We start from the raw sequence: 23323 nt of genomic DNA, 5'->3' as shown, positions 1-23323 counted from the left end.
AGTTTTATTCTTGGTATCAAACCAATTATCTTTCATTATTGTTGAATTTTTATAAAGAAAAAATTGCAACTGACTTGATTCAAAAGCAGAATAAAAACTTCTTAATCAACTGAAGAGGAAATCTCAAATGATAAAGGACAACTAAATAGGGCTGCGGATTTAGCTCAGGGTGTAAGTGCCTGTCCAGCAGTGAGTTCGACTCCCGGTACCAAGAAAAAAAGAAAAACACTAACTAAATAAACTAGATACATTGTCCCGTATAGGAGAAGAAAGATGATACAAAAAACAAGGCGTGAATGAAATGGGATGATGAAAATCAGATGACAGATTATCATGAAAATAGCGAAGAGTTACAAACTCTAAACCATCAGGTTAGCTTAAAAGTAAAAATGTAAGTATTTAGTTATTTACAAAACAAACTTCTGTGAGTGTGTAAGCTCTGTGTCCAAGCCAATGAGAACCACCTTGGATGGTCATGAACAAGTCAGCCAGCAAGCTGTTCAGCCCTCTCTCCCCCCATCTGCACCCACCTGCTCCTTCTCCCACTCTCCACCATAAGGTGAGCAGCACAAGGCCCTCACCAGAGGCCAAGCGCACGCTGGCACCATGTTTTTGGACAGTCAGCCTTCAGAACAGTCCTCCAAATTCTCCTTTTTATAACTCAACCGGTCTTGCGGGGTATTACAGCAACAGAAAACAGACCAAGATACAAGACTAAATTGAGTAATATAGATAAAAGCATATTGAGGTAAATTAAGTAGAATTAGAAACACATTAGGTAAATTAAGAAGAATATTAGTACACATTATATTAAGCAAAATGTGGGTGGTAAAAAGGCAATGTTAAATGCAAAAGGGTAACTTTATGTTAATAAAGATGCAAAAACATCAACTATACTCCAAATCCTACTATTAAAATAGATCAAGCAGATGTTCTTAGAACCATGCAGAAACTCATGACAGTACAGGGAATATCATCTGTCAAGTGTAGTAATGACTAAAAAGTTCTAAACATCCTTAGGAATAGTTTAACAAGATTTTTTTTTTTTTTTTTTTTTTTTTTGGGTCCTGGGGATTGAACTCATGACCTTGCACTTACCAGGCAAGCACTTAAACAACTGAGCTAAATCCCTGGCCCTAATAAGGATATTTTAAACTTTAAACAATTTTAGGTATTAAAGTCTTTTAAAATGTACTTAATCAAATATATGTGCAGAAAAGGAGTGTGTGGGCGTGGTGCCAGGAGGCCTGGCGGTTCCACCTGGTAGACCGGGAAAACAAGCAACATCTCTGATTCTGGTCTCTTAGCTACAGAACCAGAGTGATGAGTGCACCTGCCTCCCAGTCTGTGGTGGGAACCGAGTGAGAAATGTGTAGGAAGTGCTTAGTAAAGTGCCCAGCACAAAGGCCTCAATGAAAGGGAGCTGATGACGATACTATGGTGCCACCAACATCAGCCACAAATGAAATTCTCCATATAGTGAAGAGTAAAATTATAAAGCTGGGATATCTAATTCCAAAGTAAAGCAAAGAGGAAAACATATCAATAGATAGGCAAGGAAAAGAATTAATTTTGTGCATTTTAAAATTCCTAAATAGGCCTTGTATTACAAAGAAAAACAAAAGCAGAATTCCAGAAGAGTAATAAACAATATTTCAGTCATTGAATAGTGGGTTTAAAAATAACCCATTGAAAGCACTACATTTCATGACACATGAAATTCGCCGGGTCTGCACTCAGAAGTAAGTTAGAGACAGGGACACCAAATACTTCGTTCTTATGGGGAAGGGAACGTGGGGGAGAGGAAAGAAAACAGCAAAACATGGGCGGATACCCCCGCACCAGAGGGAGATGTGAGGATGCATACAGAAGTCACGCAGGCAGGTGACTGCAGCACCAAGACAAGGGTGAGCGCGCCACCCCCGCCCCTCTCCGCCCCGTGTCAGCAAACCCTCACTTTGGCTGTGGTGCTGAAGGGAGAGGTGAGAGACAAAGCACAGCACTGCTACACAAGGAAAGAGAGGAGATGGGCTAAACATTAATAAAGATTTCAGTGCATGTGCATATGGTACTACACTGACGTCGGAAAATACGAGGGAAATATTTATACTCTTAGGGGAAGATCATCAATCATCAAAGTTACTCAAGTAGAGCATAGTAAAGCTTACTACATGTCACCAGTCACAGAAAGATTACTCTGACTAAAATAAAAATAGCTCTAGGGTTGGATGGCTTTTACAGGTGAATTTTAGGAAACAACTAATTCCCTTTGTGATAAATTTCCTCTTACACTCCTAGAGAGATTTAAGCATTTGTTCTAAATTCACTTTACAAAGTGCGTGCAATCATGAGACCAAAGCCTAAGGAAGGAAGCAAGGAGGGGAGGAGACAGCAAGGGGAGGGCTGGCTGCACATCATTTTACAATCATGAGTCTTAGTGCAAAACTCAGCAGACAGCAACAGCCAAACTCGGCCAATATCAAGAACAAAGTCTGGGACGTTTCCAGAAACCAAGTATACTGTGTCATGTCAAATATTCTTCCAGATCAATAGGCACAGAGCTCAGTGAAAATATTCACCCCAAACCTCACAGTGTTGAGAAAGAACCTCCAGCAACATCACCGGAGACCAGCTGCAGGGACAGAAGCAGGAAGATTTGAAGCTGTCAGAGTAAAATCATCCTGAAAGCATTTCTTACATTTTACTGAGTGACAGAAGCAAGTGATTAAGACAGCAAGTATGATGCCACCTTGTTCATAAAAACTCATGTATCCACCAATCAGTGAATGTGAGAGACCAATCAAGAAGGAACAGCACAGGGGCTGGGGATTTAGCTCAGCAGCATAAGTGCCTGCCTTGCAAGCAGGTAGTCGTGAGTTTGATCCCTGGTACCGATAAAAAGCAAAAAGACAAAAAAAAAAAAAAAAAGAAGGAATAGCACAAGAAGAGATAGTTACTACTTTTAACTTTTTGGTGTGGTTTCCCTTATTTTTTTATTTTTATATATAAAACAATGTATCTACTTAAAGTGGTGTTCTAAAGAAAAAAAATGGTTTAAGAAATTCTATAGGTTGTAAAGAAAGAAGGATTAGGGAAGCTGCCATGCAATTTTTCCATACAAGACGGAACAGAAGTGTTTGGGATTTTTACAAGTATCTGCCTGAGAAACGATCTGCCAGCACTACTGCTGGCTCTGTAATCACCACCATCTCACTCTGACTTCCTCTGTCTAGGCTGGTGCTGTGCAAGCCCAAGCGTGACCCAAGGTGAGGACAAGAAGTACTCTGACAACGTATACTCTGGCCTTCAGGGGCGATCTGTGCTGAGGACCCCAGAGTCTGGTTAACTGAGATCCTTCACACTGGCTATCAGTGGGTGGCCAAGCAAACCAGCAATGATGGCAGGAGCCACACACCTTGGAGTTGACCAGTCCCAGAGGCTTTCCAACACTGAAATGAAGCTTCAAATCCAAGTGTAACCAATATTCTGATTCTCAATCAGAATATTCTTTCTTTAATGGACTCTTTCTTCTTTAATACTCTTCCTTCTTTAATGGACTTGAACTTACAAAGATGTGGATTTTCTCCCTTTTGCTTATCATTGGCAGATAAAGGATTCAGTGCAGTTAAGCTAGTTGTTATTTGAAGAGTCTGTAATTTCAGTTCTACAGATTGAAGGGGGGACTCTGGACACTCATTCCTCTGTCACTGTCACTATCTCTGCATGTGCATGGACGGTGCTGGCTCATCAGTGATATGCTGCTTCCTTCAAGTTCAGAAAAAGCCACAAGTGACGCTGAAGCTATAGCATCAAGTGAAATGTGAGCTTAAATGACTCAGGAAGTTGGAATTCTCACATTATTTTGATCATCCTCAGAAATATCAGAGGTCCTTCCACTGAAAAAGCACACTGTGCCTTGAGTTCTTCATTTGCAAGGACAGTGAGGTGATGAGTTTAGTGGACAGCTGATGGGTAGTTTGCCCACACTGAAAAGCTGATCCTATTTATCAAGCAACACTCAGTTGAGCTCATTTTTCTAGCCCCAAGTTTTCTCTGAAACAAGCTGGATTCTTGTTGTTGGAAAATAATGAAACCTTCAGCAAGTGGCCTTATGTGGCAGGCTGTGTCAGTCTCCAGTGCCTGCCCTCAGGCCACATGCTGTGGGAGCAAAGGCTAACAGAGCACAGTACATTCCACACTACAGCCCATTTCACAAACCGCCAGTCATGGTTAACTTTCTGTACTGCTGTAGCTGATTGCAGCTTACAAGCCTTTTCATACTTCCTTAGATGCCTGGGCTTAGTAACAATGCTGCGAGACAGGCAGGGCATGTGTCATTACTACTTTACAGACAAAAACCCAGGGTTTAAAGAGATTATTATGACCACAGTCAGAGAGAAGCACCAGAGCTAACAAAAGCTGCAACCCTCAACTTAAAAGTCCACTGATAGTTCTATCTACTCGCATGTGGGACAGACACTGCAGGTCAGGGCAAAATTTATAAACTGACAAGGGGATGGGGATTTAGTCCAGTGGCATAAGCACCTGCCTGGCTAGTGTGAGGTTGTGAGGTCATGAGTTTGATCCCCAGTACCAAAAAAAAAAAAAAATTTATAAACTGACAATTCTGCAGATCAAACTACTCAGGACCATGAAGAGAATTTGGGGATGAAATGTGCTCAAAATATCCACTTGAAGTCACTAGAGAGACAGCCAGGCAGCCAGATGTTGTGGGCAGGTCCTCAGCTGGAGCGAAGCTTACTAAGAGCAGGGCCTGAACTCTGATCCACTTCCCTGAGAGGGAAGCTGAGAGGCTGATTCAGTTCCTGCGATGGCTCTGCTTCCTAGGGGACTCTGCGGTGGGTAGGGATGAAGCAGAACTCAGGTGCTTGCCGTTACTTTTCTCATTGCTGAGAGAAAATATGGGACACCCAAAGTTATAGGCGAAACGCTTTATTGTAGCTCACAGTTCACAGCTGGCTGGCTCCAAGGCAGGGAGGGCGGCACGGCAGATGGGAACAGTTCACGGCAGGCAGAGGAAGGCAGTGATGCAGCAAGCAGTCAAGCGGCAAGGCAGCAGGAGCTAACAGCAGCCCTTTCTGCACTGAGGCGACACCTTTAGGGTGGCTGGCACTCACCCAGGGAGCGCCTTCCCAGTATCCACGCCCAGCACGGTGCCAATCAATCCGTGGACTAATTCAGTGATCACGCGCCTTTGATCCCGGCACCGTGCACTCCAGATTCAGCCACCTCTGAAAAGCCTACCTATGACCATATGAAGCTTTGGGGTATATCTGGACATAAGCCATAATAGGGTGTGCTACAAACCAGGACAAAGATAAAGTGGAAGCTGACCAAACCTGCCACACCTGGACCAAACCCATATTTACAATCACTCTAAGTGTGACTAAAGTGATCTGCCCTGGTTTAACTGCAGAGAACAAAACTAAATTCTCCTTGAAGGATTGAGAAATTAGTTGTGGTCTTTATGTATCTCTCTGTATTTGTTCAGACACAGTAAAATACAATAACTGAAGTTAAGAATTCAGTAGACAGATTTAGAAGCAGATTAGGTAGCCAAGGGAGGGATCAGTGAACCGGAAGCAGGCTAACAGAAACACATCCATGCTAAGGCAGAGGGGATAAAAATAAAACAAGTACAGGAAAGAATCTGAGAGGGACAGAAGATGAATGGAAATTTCAGCCAAGCCCCGTCCACCAGAGGGCTAGCAAGCCCACTTGGTCCCAGAAAAGAGCCGTCCCTCCACTGCACTCTTGGTGGTGCCTTGCCAGCCTAAACTTGAGTCTCTATAGGCTCAGTGGGAGAGGATGGTCAGTTTGCCACAGCATGATGGCCTCCCCTGGGAAAGACCAAGGCTGGGGCACATTAGTGGAATGTCACCAAGTGCCAAAGTAAAGACAAATCCAGGCCATCCTAAGCGCCTTGCATTCCTTGTCATATTCAACACTAGGTCCATAACATTTGCCTTAAAAAAGCTGTGGCCAAACCTGTACCAGTTGAGCTCAATGTAAAAACATTTTCCTGGTATTAGCAGTGTTTTCAGAATGTCTTTCTCCACTGTCCTCAACCCTAACCACCTCTCAGCAATGGGGACACAACACAGACACTCCAGCAGTAGACTGTCAACTGGTGCTCTAATCCTGTCCTGCTAAAAAGCCCCCCAAAAGCACACACAAGCGATGCCTGTCAAGCTGCATGAGTGTCCCAAATAGGGGTTCTTAAAACAAAAGCAAAGCCGAGAAACCTTAACTTTAAACACAATAGAGGCCAAGTAGTCTTGATTTAAAGCCTGCCAGACAAATCTTTTAGGTGTTATGTGAACAAACTTCCTTCAGAGAAGGCTCCTTTTGCTGCTGGCTGGGCTAGCTGTTCTATCGGGCAGAATTTCTGTTTGAGACAAAACATGTTCTAAAACCTCCCATTTTATAATTAGTGGTAAAGAAAATGGCAGAAACGGAGAAACTCAGACACCCCAAACCTGGAGGAAACATGTTCCTTTACAGAGCAGCACTCTTATTAAGGTACTTAATAAAATAAATGAAAAGCACTGGTGCTTGGTTTACAGGGCAAAAAAGAAAACAAAGATAATGTTTCCTCAAGAAGGTCTGCTTGGCTTTGCTTACACAAACAATTTCCAAGTAAACCATCTCAAGCTTTCCCAAGTGGAGAATGAAGCCCTACAAACTCCCCAGGTTGATTCTGCACTTGACTTTCCCATCGGATGAGCTTCCTGGAAAGAGGTCAGATCCTGGACAGGCTGCAGTCACCCCTTAAAACTTACCCTGGAGACAGCTGGGGGTCTCCTGAGGTCTGCACCCCACTAGCACTGAGGAAAAATGTATATAACTGATCCCAAGTCATTTCAGGACTGGATGAGGCTAGCCTCCCTGCCAAGAAGTGGCTCTCCCACTCAGCCACTGGCCACCAAAACAGAGCACTACAGATGAGCTGGCTTCAACAGTAGATGTTAATTTCCTTATGGAGCTGGAGACCAAAGTCCCAGACTCTGTCCCAGACTCCCAGGCTTCACATGGCAGGCAGGGATGTCGCTCTCTTGCCCTTTCAAGAGAACACCTGTACCATCACCTCATCACCTCACTGAGCCAAAATCACTACCAGGAAGGAGGATTTCTGCTGCTCAGAGAGGCAGAGGAACTTCAGGCAGCCATGTGGTCCACAGAGCTCACGGAGGTACTACTTTCCATGTTTCTCAGGGGGCTGACTGGTGGAGAACAAGCTCTACCAAAGCAGCAACGAGGCAGCAAGTCCACCCTGTGTGTCTACACTGCAGGGAGTTAGGGATCACAGAGATGAAGGTGTGGCCAGGAGCCCTGCTGGTGCCAGGAATCCCTCTAGTGCGTAGGACTTTAGTGCTACTCAGAACACTCAGCACCACGGGCCTCCACTGGTGATGCCAGGAGCCCCTGTGGATTCTGACAGCCCCACCTGACTCTGGGGTTGGCCCGCTCTGGGTTGAGAAGCACTAGATAAGAAACCCTCGAGGCTCCTGGTGATTTCATGGTTGCATGGCCTTAGGAAGTTACCCTCCAATCTCTGAGCAGAGCTTGGAGTTGATAGCATCTACAGGGCAGATCTCCCCAGAGTGTTAACTGTTGCCATAAGCCCAGGGCTAAAGACCTGATGATGGAATACTGGGCTCAGGCCATGGGTTTCTCAATTCCATCGGTGTCCACTCCCTTAAGGCTCGTGGTTCTAAGTACCACCATATGCTGAACATTTCCAGATACATGTTCCCACCAAGTCCTTTTTCCTGAGCACCAGACACATGTCCAGCCCCATAGCATAAGGGCTCCTGGACCAAGATATGCAAGCATGTACAAATTCTGCACCCACACATCCCCTGCCTGCTCCTCTCTCAGCTCCTCTTCTCAGTCCTGAACCCCACCTCTTCCTCACCCCAGCCATGCCCCTGGACCCTCCAGCCCCCCGTTCTGCTGCCCCGCCTCCACTGTGGGCACAGACCTGACTCTCCTCCAAGGCCACGTCCTATTACCTTCTGTATGTATAACAGCAACAGCACCCCAACAGAGAGACACAGGACAAGTGCTCAGAAAGACACTTTTAGAATTCCCACTGATTTAATTTCCTCCCAGGTCCTGGTAATTTACCTGGAATGTCAAACAACATGAAGCAAAGTATACAAAAATTTACCCCTTTTCAGGATGAAATTATAGACCAGAACAGGCTACCTCCTCCCTGTCACCCACAAAGACCTGACAGTCCTGAATTCACAGATTCCTGCTTTCATGTACACATTTCTTTTTAACACAATATTTCTATACATTTAAAAAAGTAAACAAAGTATCCTGAGTATTCCTCAGCTCTGAATCCTTGGTCCTTCCAAATGTCCCCAAGGTAACAAAGGGTGGTTTTCCAGTTCAGGAGACACCACTGGCAGGTCTTGCAGTCCCTCTAGGGTTCCTGTGACCTCCCCTCACCCTCTTTTCTGTGATTCTTGATATCAACAAAGTATTAGCATTGAACAAGAACCAGCACTGTGCTAAGCAATCAGTCTCTCAACTGAGATTTTGAATGCTGGAAAGTGTCAAATAACACCCCTGGCTACAATACCACACTATTATGATGAAGGGAAAAAAATAAATAAAAGAACCACATGATGTGCAGGGGTGATGAGAACTATGGAGAAAAATCAAGCAGGGAAGGAGTGGGACCTGGGTTAGGTCATGGAGTTGCACTCTGGGAAGAGGCCTTGCTAAGATGGGTTCTTATACACAGTATTCAGTTCTCATAGGTTACGGTGCTGCTGTATTACTTCATGGATGACAAGGGACACAGGGATAGAGGATGTGAGACTCAGCCCAGGCCTTCAAGCCTCTGAAACTCTTAACTCTACTTTCACTGTTCTCACCTTATCACAACTAGAGACTGAATTATACTATGTAGACGTTAGACCTACACAAAGGGAGAGACTGCAGACGAAAAAAATTTTTTTTTAAATTTACTCTCTGTATTATTATACATGGTTCAGATTACCAAAAACTGAGGAACCTTGCCTAAGGGCACGTGTTTTCCTGGGAACTAGGTCAGTCTCCCACTTAAGAGTTGATTTTTGAGGCATCTGTTATGGTTTGCACCTAGATCCCTCCCCCACAACCCAAAGCCTCCTGCAGTCATGAGGGTGGGTTTCTAGAGTCTGTGATTGATTAATCCATTGTCCAATGGATTACGGGTATGAGTACTATACCTACTCTAAGGTGGGTAACATACAATATAAGGTACAGAAAGAGGCTTACTCTCTTCCCTTCCTCTCTTGTTGCTTTTGGTATCTTCTACTGCCACAAACTGTTGCCTCTCTTGCCATGTGCCCTGCTACCTTGGAGTCTTACCTTACCTATGACCTAAATAAACCTCTTCCCCCTTTAACTTTGGGTGTTGGGTATTTTGTCTCAGCAACAAGAGAAAAGTAACTAAGCATCTTTCCAATCAGGAGGTTGGGGTGGGACTGCTGGTTTCCCATTAACACTTCTGAGCAGCCTTAGGGCCGCAGCATAGGAAAGAGGACTAAGTAGAAGCCAGTCACGCACCTAGAGAGACATCAAGAGTGTCTGTTCCATGGTGCTCTTTACTCTCCAGAAGAGACCCTGAAAGGGTCTCAAAGCATGTTTCAACTCTTCAACTGATATTCAGTAACACAGTTATATTAGAATTGACTCTTCAAAGAGGTCATAGCTGCTCTATTCCACGTACCAAATTGACTTTGAATAGAATTTAATTGAGCTCAATGTGAAATGTGGAAGGCCTCCTGGCTGATCCTCTAGCCATACAAAGCAGTACAGCACAGAAGCTGGACAAAAATGAGCCCAATGAGATGCTGCTGCCAGAGGATGAATATGCAAACACTTGCTTGGGCAGACTCCGACTCCAAAAACACTGGGAAAAGAATATATATATATATATATATATATATATATATATATATAGTTTGGGGGATGTTGCAGAGATTTGTAATGGAGGCAGCAGAGAAGCTAAGCTCACCTGCTGTCGACCCTAGAAAGCTTCGTTCAGCTCCAAGATAGAGCAGCAACAATGGCAGCTTAGAGAGAAACCAGTTCCAAAGCCGATGGTGACTCAAACTCATATGACAGGGGTAAAATTCCAAGCAGTCCACTCAAGTCCCAGGTCAGGTTTTGCACTGGATCAAGACTACATCCCTTCTTCAAAGCCCAACTGATACCCTGGCCTTAGGTCAGTGGCTCTGGGTCACTGATGTCTCCTCTCCGTGACACGATAACTTCCGCATCCACTGTCACAGGTTGTAAAGATCCTGTAAGCAGGTCCCTGAGGGTTGCTTGGCATGGGCCAATTAGCCTGGGGGGGAAAGCAATGAGGATGGTCCTAAGGGCACAGGGACCTTCCCCAGAGACACACGGATATACTCATATATAGCTGCCCACACAGTTCCAGGCCTGGGACAAAGAGTCCTCAACCCCAGACCAGCAGCTCCTCATTTACTAAAGCTCACTTTTACCAGAAGCACAGCATAAAGCAGTGATGGTGACCTATGGCATGCATGCTGCAGTGAGTTGTTTGTTTTCACTGAAAGCTCTCAAAGGTTCACCATCACTGGCACGGAGTAAAAAAGAAATGAGTGCCTGTTCGTTCATCAAAAAGGACAGTTTGTGCTTCCTTGTTCAACTACTTGATCATTTTTCTCATGCCTATATCTTGTAATTCGAAAAACTACTTTGAAAATAACAATAAGCAATATGTTAACCAGTCTTAATCTTCTATTATTTTGTTTTGAAATTTTTATCATTTTTCTTTTTTTTTTTCATTTAAAAAAAAAGAAATGAGTGTATGACAGGGGATACTGAGTGAAGATAATCTTTTGGAGTAGATTTAGGAAAATGATAAAATTCTTAATATAATGTATAATGTATTTAATTATGATCATATATTCTATTAAATCATGCATACTTTTCTCTAGTCCCCAAGGACTGTGAAGCATGTTTCCTGAAGATGAGCTGACCAGAAACCAAAGAGAGCTGCTGACGAAGAGGAGTAGGACAGGAGGATCCCGGTAGTAAGTAGCACCAACACTGCTGATGAAGCTCCCTGAAAGCAAGAGGGAATCTTCTCTCACCCACTGAGGAAAACTAACTGCATGCATTGGAGTCCACTTGCTGCCTTCACTCTCCATGTTGCTTCCTCTGCAGCTCCTGAGGCATGCACCATGGAACAAAGTGCTCTCTGCATGCCTGGCTGGCTCTCCTCAGTTCACCACCTTCCTATGCTCCAGCACTGAGTGTGCCTGGAAATGCTGATGGGAAGCCAACTATCCCACCCCCAACCTCCTGACTGGAAGGAAAGCTCAGAAAACAACTCTAAGAGTGGGAGACTGACCCAGTTTCCAGGAAAACACACTCTTGGGATGAGCTCCTCTTGAGAATCTGAACCAAGTATAAACAACAACCCCATTAAGGTTCTCACAGCGAGGTTCATAGTACAGGACGACGATGAGAACTATTATCATCTTCCTAGTTAGTGGAGGTAAAATCCAAAAATTCCTGGAAATTTCCTGACCTGAGCTTGACAATCCCAGGTACCCTCTGCTCATCTGCTCCATCTCTAAAGTTCCAAAAAAAAAAAAAAGAAGACAGTAGTGAGGACCCTTCCTGAAGCTTGTCTGGCACAGACCAGTTAGCCTAAGGTGGACAAGTGGTGAGGACCCTGGGGAGTGGAGTGCTCACCAACGCTCTCATATCCTGTGTTTCTGCTCCAGTTAGCACCATCATTACTGGATGGGTAATTTTCTCTCCAATTTCCAACTTTCACAGTCCTAATAACAAAGCATTTCAGATTTCTTCTTTTCAAGGCTGAGAACAATGCAAAGTTTTTTATTTTGTGAATGGATCTTCAGAATAACACGTGACCAGCAAATATGAGGACAGTACTACAACTTTCTTTCTTGCCAGCAGATCGCAGCAGTGTGCAAACCATGGTAGGGGACAATCCTCTGCTTCCTAGGAGTCCCATTGCTTCATGCCTTAGGATCTTTCCCAGACAGATAACACTGTGAGGAACACCACACACAGTTTCCTAGGGCAATGGAATGAGTCTAGTGACAGAGTAAAAGCAACTTTATAGTCCTGCATGAAGACTAGTACTTGGCTGGGTACTCACTGCTCGTGTCGAGTGTCAGGGATGGCTCTGTCCATGCGCAGCTTATCGCTCTCCACCTGATTAAACTTGTTGCGGGCATACGGGTCCTGCCCAGAGCGAACCATTGTCCCCCCAACGTAGGCTTCCTGGTTAAAGTCTGGCCACCGTACTTTCCCTGAAAAAAGCAGAGCAGACAGGTGGACAAGGGAAAACAAGACAAAGTTACTCCTCCCAGAGACTGCAACAAGTGTCAATTTAAGAAATAGCAGTCATGGTTTTTCCCCTAAGATGGCAATTTCAACCAACAAACTGACAATAGCGCCAGCCAGCATCATTATGTCCATATGCCTGAGAGTTTGGATTCCAATATTTACAGACTACAACAAGAATGGCAAAGGCCTGGAGCTCAGAATCCATCTAGAGGACCTAGGAGAACCAAAGCATCCAAAAGTATAAACAGTAACAATGGCAGCTGTTACGGTTTGTGTTTAATTTCTCCCCAAAGCCTCATGCAGTCATGGAGAGCAGGCTTTTCAGAGCTGGCTGGATACAGAATTTGTGACTGATTCATGAGCCAATGCTAGGATTAAGAGTATGAGTGCTACATTTGCCTTAATAGGTATCCTGCATAAAATATAAGGGACAAAAAAGAGGATTGTCGGTCCCCTCTCTTGTTGCTTTTGCTGTCTTCAGCTGCATGAACTGTTGCTCCTCTATCATGTGCCATGCTGCCTTGGAGCCAGCCAATTATGGACTCTACAAACTCTGAACTAAATAAACGCTTCCCCTTTTTAACTTTGAGTGTTGGTCATTTTGTCTCAGTAATGAGAGAAAAGTGACTAAGACATTAGTACTTATAGAATAGGAGATATTCCCTGCTTATCCCATTTCCCAGGGAGAACAGTTAATACCTAAAAGCATTCTGGGTAAGTGAAAAACATAATATATAAATTAACTATAAGGTATCCATCCCATTATGGAACATCAGTTAACATATAAGCAAATGTTTTCACTGCTGGTGTTCAGAACACAAAGAATGGACACTTAGGAGGCAGCAGGCATATGAAGATCATTCTCTGAAGCCTGAGGGGCTCTGAGTCTTGTCCCTGGATACCCTGCCACCCAAAGGAGACCACTGTAGGTTACAGGAAAAAGATCAGTTTGGATATCACCCCACCCAGATGAATACTGCCCAGGGCTACTGGCTGTTCTCTTGGGCCTGTTCAAGCTCCTAAATCTCACTAGGTTCCTGGTATCAATTTATACCTCTGGATGTCCCATGCACAGAATGCCTTTGTATCTTTTCCCATCTTCCTCTATCCCTCGCTGGCTTATTTTAGCCGACTCAACTCTCAAATATTAAAGGGGGAAGGGAAAGTTTCTCCTGCCCCTACAACATAAAATAACTCCTTCAAAGAACAGGATAGCAAAGGCCTCCTCAGTAAGACCTTCTCAAGGTTATGTGCAGCTACTAGCATGCCTCACCTCACACAGAAAGTAAATGATGTGGCTCTCAGTGCCACCCCGGTAAGCACAGCTAGGACTCAGCCATTTCTCACACATAGGTCTTTTCCTGGGAAAGTCCCCAAAACAGCCTGCCTGACTACTCACTATTAGAAGGCTGATCAGCTGACGGCCAGGCATAAGGTTTTTTGGAACACAACACTGCACTGGGACTCTTTAAGGGGCAGTGTTAGCTGCAGATGGGCACTGAGGGAGAAGAGCACTGCTAAATGAGAACATCTGGGCCAGCCCATGTGCAACCAAACAGAAACAATAAAGCAGAGCAGAGAGACAGACAGAGGCAAGATGCTTGAGGAAAATGTGGGATGAAGGACAGACTAAGGCAAGGAAAAAATTCATGACCCAGTATCTACCCCCATCCACCCCTGTTCACTATGTACTACCTATATGACCTTCCACTAGGTATTACACTTCCTCCCAAATCAATCCATCAATTGAGAGTGTTTCATGAGCTCTTTTTATCCCCTCCCTTTTTTTCTTTTTGAGACAAAGTCTTACTATGCAGTTCAGGCTGGCCTTGATTTCACTATGTAGCCTAGGTTGGCCTCGAACTTGGGTGATCCTCCTGCCTTGGCCTTCCAAGTGCTATGATTAAAGGCATGTGCCACCATACCTGGCTTCATGGTCTTAATGGCCTACTATCTTATAGTTCTGTGAATAAAACAAACTCAAAAGAAAGAACCCTGCTCAAATGGGGCTGAAGTGGTTATGGGGGTGATAGAGACATACAGGCTAGCTGGATGCTGGCCAAGTGTGCACAAGGCCTGGTGTTTGATCCTCAGCATCCCTCACAAAGGTAAAGTAATACCAGGATGCTGAGGGGCAGGCAGTCCAAGGCTGCTCTCTACATAAAATGTGCATGATCTCTCTCAGGACATTGAATTCAAACACCTGAACAAAGGAGGGCATAGCCAAGCTGCTCTCTGGGATGAGTGCAGGACCCTGGGTTTGTGCAAGGGTCCTGGAGTTGGGCAGGGTCTTGCCCTCTCAGGAACCAGGTGCCAGTGTAATATGAAAGCCATGTCTACATAAGCAAGTGTGGATCGGCATTGGCTCGGGACAGCCCAGACTTTTTGGGGTGAGTCCTCTATACACTCCTTTTCTATTGAAGAGGAGGAAGCTGAGGTTTAGGTGCCTGTCATTTACTCAAAGCCAAAGAATTACGTTTCTGTCTCTAAGCTCATCTGCTTCTTGCTTCAACTGTCTGGGGATGTCGACCATCTCATCTCACTCAGCTGGCTGCTGTGCAAATATCGGAGTAGATGCCCAGCCTCTTAAGTAATAAGGCAGCTCCAAAACCCACAAGCCTGGCTATGGGACTGTGTCGTGGCTTAGATAAATGCCTGCCACAGGAGCTGGTCAGCACAGTCATTTCCTCTACCTTTAATGAAATGCTTCTGCAACATTTTTTGGAAGCCTATTTTGCAAGGAAATACAACCCTAGAAACACTTACTGATCTCCTGCTCTCTTCCTTTATGCTTCTGTGTTTTCAGGGATGAGAAAAAAAACATCACTGTGTCATGGAGGGCTCAGGACCAACTCTTCTCATGCTATGCCACTGTGAGAGAAGCCACACACAGGCTTGGATGCCTTTCCAGATCCATATCAGTGGTCCAGTAGGAGGATTCCGGAGAGCTGTGCAACTCTCTCAACAGATCGAATCTGTTCCTGCACTAAAGAGCCTGGAGCTGGACAGAAGCAAGGCACCCCCAGGAGGTCTCATCCCCATCATTCTGCACGTGCTCTCTGAACTCCATGTCTGGCATGGGACACAGAGTAAAATCAGGCTGTCAGCTTGGGTGGGTCTGTGTTCAAGAATGGTAGATACAGGATAAAACAAGATTTCTGCTGGCCTCTCCAAGCTTCGAACCTTTTCCACCCATATGTGCCCTGCACTTGTAGACCCTTCCTCCTCTAGAGTAAGACAATTACTGATACCATACAGAGCATCTGACACCATACAGTCATGAGCCTGAGCTCTCATCAGTGCATAGGAGGTGGCGACCACATGTGGGGTATCACACAGGATCCTGCAGGGATGACAGGGCAAATGCAGGCCCAATGCCCACCCGTGGAGGTCATAACTTGGGGATGAAGCAGGGAAGTCACAATGAGATAACTGTATTAATAAATATATCACTAAAAACAGAGCTCAGTGCCCTGAGGATGGAGTTCCATGGATCCAACAGAATCTTAGATTTTTATCACTGCAACCAAATACCTGAGAAAGTCAGTTTAGAGATGGAAACGATTATTTGGCTCATGGTTCAGAGGTTTCATGGTTTTAGTTCATAAGCAGCTGGTCCATTCCTTTAGGCCTGTGATGAGGCAGACATCATGGTAGAAGGGTATAGAAGAGAAAACCTACTCACCTTATGGCAGCCAGGAAGCAGAGAAAAAGACAAAGAGCCAGACAGAAAGGGGCTTGGCACAAGATACAGTCCCCAAAGTCACAGCCCCATTACACACTTCCTTTAACCAGGCTCCTTCTCCTAAGTCTGTATCACCTCCAAGTAATGCTGTAAAACCATGACCCCATCAATGAACTAATCCACTGATGATATCAAGAACCCTTGTGATCCATTCAACTTTTAAAAGTCCCACCTTTGAATACCTGAGGCTTAGGAGAACATGTTAGGTCTAAGCCACAACACTTCTCTAGACCTGGGGACTAGGAGTGTCCCCCAAAGAGGTCTGAACAATGGATATGAATGAATCAAGAGCCCACAGGACTCCAAGCTAGACTTTTCATGCTCAGCAGCCAGGTCTGATGAGAAACCCACAAAGACCATCACACCCAGTAGCATCTCCTCTAGCAGATCCTGGCAGGCCCGTCTTGCTATGATGAATCTTAGTAGGGCAGACAACTGCGGCATCAGAGATGAACTGTAATTAGTGTGTCTTTCATAAAACATGTAGACTAGTAGTAACTGGGTGTGGTGGAATATGCCTACAATCCCAGCACTCAGGAAGCTGAAGTTGGAGGATCACTACAAGTTCAAGCAGTCTGGGCTACACAGTGAGTTCAAGGCTGGTGTCTGGTGTCTTAGTTACCTTTCTCTCATTGCTGGGACAAAATACTCAACATCCAAAGTTAAGGAAGGCGAGGTTTATTTAGCTCACAGGTTGTGGATGTTCCAGTCCATAATCAGCTGGCTCCAAGGCAGGGTGGCATCGCAGAGGGCAACAGTTTATAGTCGTGGAAAACAGCAAAAGTAACAAGAGAAAAGAAAAAAAAAGAAGAAGAAGAAGAAAAAGAGTAAAAAGGGAAGAGCGTGAAGAGAAGATTCTTTCTATCCCTTATGTTGTACATAGGCCCACACCGATCCTATGGTGGGTGTAGCACTTACACCCATTATCCTAGTATTGGCCCATAAATCAATCACAAATTCTAGAAGCCTGCCCCCATGACTGCATGAGGCTTTTCGGAGACATCCAGACACAAACCGTAACGGCTGGCCTGAATTATATAGTAAAACCCTGTCTCAATAAACCAAAAAAAAAAAAAAAAAAATTGGGGTGAGAAAGAAGCAAGTGTAGTGGTATGGTACAGTACCAGCAAACATGTTTAACCACAACACACCTTGTACATCTTGTACACCTTGTACATCATGAACCAGATCACAATGCAAACACACACAATGACCCAGTAGTCTCTTAATAGATCAAGGGTCTTCACAAGAGGGACAGAATAAATACAATTTGTTTTTTATGTGAATGTGTCATAAAATTGGCTTCACAATCTAATGATAGGTCACAATCTATAATGTGAAAAACACTGAGCTAAAGGACTATCTTGAGAATTGGTTATTTTGGTGTTGTACAAAATTGTGGGGTTGGAGCCTCCAGGAGGCAGAGACAGCAGAAGCACAGACAGCAGAAACTGAAAAAGAGAGTGTACGCCCCAGCAGCAAGCAGCACACGTACAGGGAGGCAGACAGATGTGCACAGAACACCAGGTGCAAACTGCATGCATTAGAGGACGGGAACAACAGTGAACAGGGACCTGACAGTCATCAGCCAACTGCACTCCTATTATCTCTTTATAATCTTTAGAAAGAGGTATGGAAATCAAAGAGTTTTAGAAAATGACTTAGAAGTGAAAATGGGTAGGTTAAGTAGAAATGGTTAATAGCAAATATTCAAAGATAAAGATTTTACATGAGGCAGTAGAAATTAGCTTCATCACTAAAGCAGCAGGAAAAACACTCTGTATATTCAAATGGCATGAGAAAATGTCTTCCAACAGCACAGGAAGTGCAGGTGCATGTTACCCCAAGATGGCTATATGAATGGTGGGCTTCTGAACATGGCTTTCAAGTATTCACACAGCTTGCTTCCAGACAGACTCTGGCCACGCTCTTAGAGGCCAAGGAAGGAACACAGGGCTGGGGTCAGTCTGGAGGCAGGGCAGGCCACCCTGCCTGTGATTCTGGCTGATCCAGGGTTGTTGTGAAAAGACTCAGCACATCTAGCCAAGGCCCGTAGCCCCATGATTTTCTGCTGCTTCTCTCAAAACTATAGGAGGCCAACTCAAGCCCAGTTTCAAGACCTTGTCCACCAAGAGGCCCTTTCTTTCTCCTGTTGCTGGGTCTCCTATTCCTGACAGATGGGGAGGGAGCTCCTCACATCACAAACCAGGCTTCTTGTTAGTAGTGAGTCCCCATCAGCAGCATCCTGGGAGCCCTACAAGTTCCTTAACTTGTGCAGACTGTTTTGCTACTATCTCATCCTGGTCTAAGCTGCCTAAAGCTGAGGGTAAAAAGCAACTCAAATCCTGCCATAACATGGAAGAACCTAGCTTCACATTAGAGCTTAAAATCCTCACCCAAAACCTGCCACCTGGGAGTGAGGAAACAAGATGACTCACAACCTGAAGTATGAAGGAAATACGGAGGCATGAGGTACTCTGTGCCAAGGCATGGGTCCCTTACCCTGGCTGAAGACTCATCCCAATTTTCCACACTCCAGGGCACAAGAAGTTTATGCTTCAAGTGAGATCTCAGGCTCTCTCCATTGGACTTGAGCTTCCATGTCTTCTCCTCTTTGTCCTTCCTTTTCAGTTCAGAGATCAATGTCTGGACAGTACAGATAGGACCCAATGGCAGCAGATAGGATTCTGCTTCCTCTCACAACCCAACAGAATGTGCAGCAAGCTGCTTTGGATCTTTTCTAGCTCCTGTAGCCACAGGTCAATGTACTATTCATTTCTATCACAGATACCTGCAGGCCTAGGCTCAGGTGCCCACAACCTTTACCTGTCTACCTGCTTCTATTTGTGGTCCCTGATAGCCAGGACAGGCTAGTAAGAGAAGGGCTAATGGCAGAAGACAAGAGTGCCCCTCACCCAGGATACCCAGACTATAGCTTCAGAGGCTCCTGCAGACATGGTCATCAGCTTCGGACCCTCAGTACAATCAAAAGGTCCTCAGAAGGGGTCCTGATGACAGTTGTGTCATCTGCCACCTGCATGTGTCCAGGAAGGTTAGGTATCTTACACTGGCAGATGACACTGGGCAGGAAACTGAGCATCTCCGTGGACTCAGGCTGTGGGATGCTCTACCTACAGCCTTGCATGTAAACTCCTCCTAGCCTGGAGCTTCAACAAACACACAGCTACTCTGGGCAGGCCAGAGTTGCCCCTGCTGGGAAAGCAGTCAAGGAAGTAAAAGGGATATATTTAAAATCAAAGGACAGGCACTCATATTTATTTTAATCTCTTGGTTGACCTTAAATTGAACGCAATTTTACTGGGAAGGTAAAACAAAAAACAAAACAAAAACTTACTGCTTTTTCTCTGAAGGTCATAACATTATATCACATAGGGAAGACCACGGCAAAGACAGGATTAGAAAAACAGTATATCCATTCCAATGCAAAGACATGCAATCATACTCTATATTTGTCAGTAGTATAACAGCAAGTTATATTCACCTTTGAGAAACTGTCTCCTTAAATAAGGAATCCTAACAATGAAAAAACAAGAAATTCAAAATAGTGAAAAGCAATTTAAAAGTACATTCAATAAAACAGATGCTATAGGCAAAATACTTTTTAAATTATCAGTCTGATAAAAATAGCTAAGAAAATACTGTGAAATAGTCTCAAACACTGAAGTTTAGTAGAAGCTGATTTGCACTAATGAGGTCTACACCTGGGTTGTAATCTTCATTTATAAATTTTCATATAGCTCTTTTGAGAATTTAAGTTATTTTTCCACTGTGCATTAGACGGTCTAAATGTAATAAATATAGCTTGCTGTACATGGTCTCCACCAGCCTCCTTTTTTACGCTTTCCAGAACCATCACTGCTTGCCTACAAATGCATGCTTGGATGACTTTGTGTAGACACAAGGCCCATGTGGACTTGCTTCCCACCACCGTGTATGGCCTCATGGGACAGTTCAGAGACATGAGGAAAGGTACCCTGAGCCTCAACTTTTCCCCACCACTAGTCATGTACCTTTTATGCAAAGTAGTAAACACAAGAATGACAATCTGCTCTGAAATGCCACATCAACCAAGGGTCAGCAGGACCATATCCACAGTCATCCTGAAGACCTCACCTGCCTGACCAGTCCTTTTCCTTAGCATCAGTGATGCCACCAGCTGGGTACATGGTCAGCTTCAGAGACACAAGAGAGACAAGAGAGCAGGTGAAAGAAAGAGGGGCAATTACGAGGAAAAACTGCACCAAAGGCAAAGATGAGGTTGGTTTCTATCAGGTAGATGTTCACAACACAAAAAATAGGCTAAAAACACTCAAAACCAGCACGGAAAACATTTCAGAGGTTCTAAGTGTAGTGCTGAAGCAGAAGCCAGTACATAAGCCTCTGTCGGAGGGCTGAACACTGGAGCTGGGTGGTAGACTGGATGGGCTGCACTCAGAAGATGATGCAGCAGGTCCTCCTCACTCAGGGCCAGAGATAAGGCAAAACAGGAAGACCGAATCAAGGAATCTCAGAGCTAGGCATCTTCTTCTTTTCACAGATGAGGAAAATGAGAGTCACTGATGACTCTAATGGCAAAATCGCAAGTGGCATGACTGAACCTAAAGACCCAGGTCAGTCCTCATTCGAGGGCCCTAACCCTGGGCTCCCATGTCATTTATTTGTCTCCAGGTCAGTCCTAGCCCTGGCCCCTGCCCTCTAGCATTCAGGTTATGTGCTCATCCCTGGGTTCTGATCCCTTGCTACAGGTCAGTCCTTGTCCTCCATCTTGAGTATCCAGTTCCCAGACTGTCATCCACATTTCCAATCTAGGACTTGCAGTTGGGACTACCACTTTGATGACACACTGTTATCTAAATTTCAGATTCTATTCCAAAGTGAGGTAAATTGAGACAAGAAGCACAGTAAAGCAATAACCCAGACTTCTCCTGCTGTGGCAGTCCTGGCAGCACAGTCCTCAAAACAGGGCCACATGGGACGATACCATGGGTGCAGAAAGACACGAAGGGATGTTTTCTAGGGTTGTGCTCATCTTTCCAAGAACTTATTTTAAAAATGCATCAGAATACATCAACACACCCACATAGTTGTATGTATACATATTACTAGTAATTTGTTAACACACATGTGGCTGGTGGTCTGGACACTTCTGCCCAGCAGGTATGTGGTCAGAAAGTAGGGGCTGCTACCCTGGAACCTCTGCTATCTTAGCCTGGCCCTTTATCAGTGGGTTTTGTGGCTGTAAAAATAGTTCAGTGCTGTATTCTTCCACCTGCCATGTTAGATGCCCAAGGCACAGACACAGGAAACCACAAACCTTCCTGAAGTTCAAACTTACACACCAGAAACTGCTGTGACTGGCAGTTCCTGCAGATCATAAAACTCTAGCTGTGTCCATCTTGCTTGGAAAAAATATATTCTTTAATCATAATATAATTTCTAAGAAAAAATCATGTGTGTGACAGTTTAATAAGAAAAAAGGTTTCAACACAAAAAGGGGAGAGTAAGCTTTTGACAAAACAAAGAATGTATCAAAAACTGCAACTCAAAAAAGAGGCAAATCAGTACATTCTCTCTGATAAGAGAATCAACTGCATATACTAGTTAAGACTGCAAACCATAGTCAACATACACAAGGACCTGATTTTAACCAGAGTAGGACTCAATCTTACATCTGGGACATGTCCTAAAAACAGCCTTTACCTCCCTCCTCTTAGTGCCTTAAAACACACTGGGATTGGGTTTTTAATAGGTAACAATCCATAGGAAGCCGCTCATCAACTCACACAGAAGTCGTGTCTCTCAGGATGGGTGCTCCTGCTGGGAGCACAGGAAGGAACTCTGCAGGCACCGTGGCTTGGCAGGATGTGGGAGGAGGGCAGGGAGGGAAGGTGGGACACACAGATCACACCTGGGGCCTTGGCAAGACACAGAGACACACCTCATATCCATGCGGCTGGGACAGAGGAGGAGAAGGCAGACAAAGGAAGGGTCTGCAGTCCAGGGCACTTGTTCAAGCTAAGGAAGGAACACAATCCACCATGGCAAATAGCCCATGGACAGGCTTCTGGTTTTGAGGGTGGCATCAAAGAAGCAGGAAATCTCTGCTCCATCCTTATAAATAAAAAGCTGAATAAAGAAAAAAAAAATCAGTGCTTCTGAGATGCATTTAGAGAAGTAAGGCCTGAAACTGGAGACAGAGAGTAAATACGAGAATTAAAAGTGACTGGAACAGAAAGCTCCCTGGAGCCCATGCCAAGGCAGGAAAACTTTATTATAGTTAGCCAGTTCAGGAGGGTTCAGTGCAGATAATCATGAGACTGAAACTCAAGGGAATCCAGTCCTGAAACACCTAGAAACCTCAGCAGGCCTTCACAGTAAATACTGGCACAGGGGAAAAAAGGAGCTACTGAAATACACCAGAGCATGGCCCTCAGGAGGAATGTAGCCTGTGGGGCCACAGCAGAGCCCAGTTCACCAGGGAAAGGATCTGAGAGGCACTCATGAAGGTCTTGAGTCAGGGATCCAGGTTCAATAGGACGGAGGGAGATCTCATCAAGCTATACACTCTCTCCCCCATACCACTGAAGGGTTATTTAATGGTATCCTCCCACCCCCATAGAGCTCATGCTCCACAAAGGAATTAGCATACATGACAAACAGCAAGAGACACAGTCAGAAGAGAAAACAGTGACAGCAAAGGCATCAGCTCCCACATGTATATTTATACAAACATGCTGTGTATAAGTGAAATGAGTGGCAGCAATGGTGTGCTGGGAGGCAGGGGAGGAGGTGTCACCATGAAGAACGTGCACCATCCAGGGCATGCAGGTTATCCCCGGTCACCTGAGAGGGGACCTAGGTTACTTGTAATGAATACTACAAACTCTTAGCTACTAAAGAAGAGTATTAAAAAGAAATGTAATAGATTTGCTAAGAAAGAAGAAAAATGGAATCATCCTAAAGTGCTTGACATCAAGAACAGAAAAGTCAGAAAGAGCATAATAAACAAAAACAGGAACTAGAACAAGAACAAAGAATACAAAATGCTAACAAATATGGTAGATATTAATCCAAATATCAATGATAATTGTAAATGTCAATTAGTTAAATATACCAATTAGAACTAGAATGTTGCTCAGTAGTACAGCACTTGTCTAATAACTATACTCAGCATTGCAA

At 44.5% G+C, this 23323-nt stretch overlaps 1 protein-coding gene across 1 annotated transcript in view; it reads right to left on the bottom strand.

Moving 5' to 3' along the window:
- The window catches only part of Galnt2 (polypeptide N-acetylgalactosaminyltransferase 2), a 144149-nt gene that overhangs the window by 37243 nt on the left and 83583 nt on the right, over positions 1-23323 (bottom strand). The window contains exon 3 of the mRNA XM_003473487.5: positions 12188-12341. Coding sequence (XP_003473535.2) covers positions 12188-12341 — 154 coding nt within the window. The remainder of the gene's footprint in view (positions 1-12187; positions 12342-23323) is intronic.

Source organism: Cavia porcellus, unplaced genomic scaffold, assembly GCF_034190915.1.
Source record: "Cavia porcellus strain 051 isolate PalLab524CR breed Dunkin Hartley unplaced genomic scaffold, mCavPor4.1 scaffold_13, whole genome shotgun sequence".
In the NCBI taxonomy this organism is placed as follows: Eukaryota; Metazoa; Chordata; class Mammalia; order Rodentia; family Caviidae; genus Cavia; species Cavia porcellus.
Note: the sequence above shows the minus strand (reverse complement) of the source record. Positions and strands in the feature narration are given on the sequence as shown.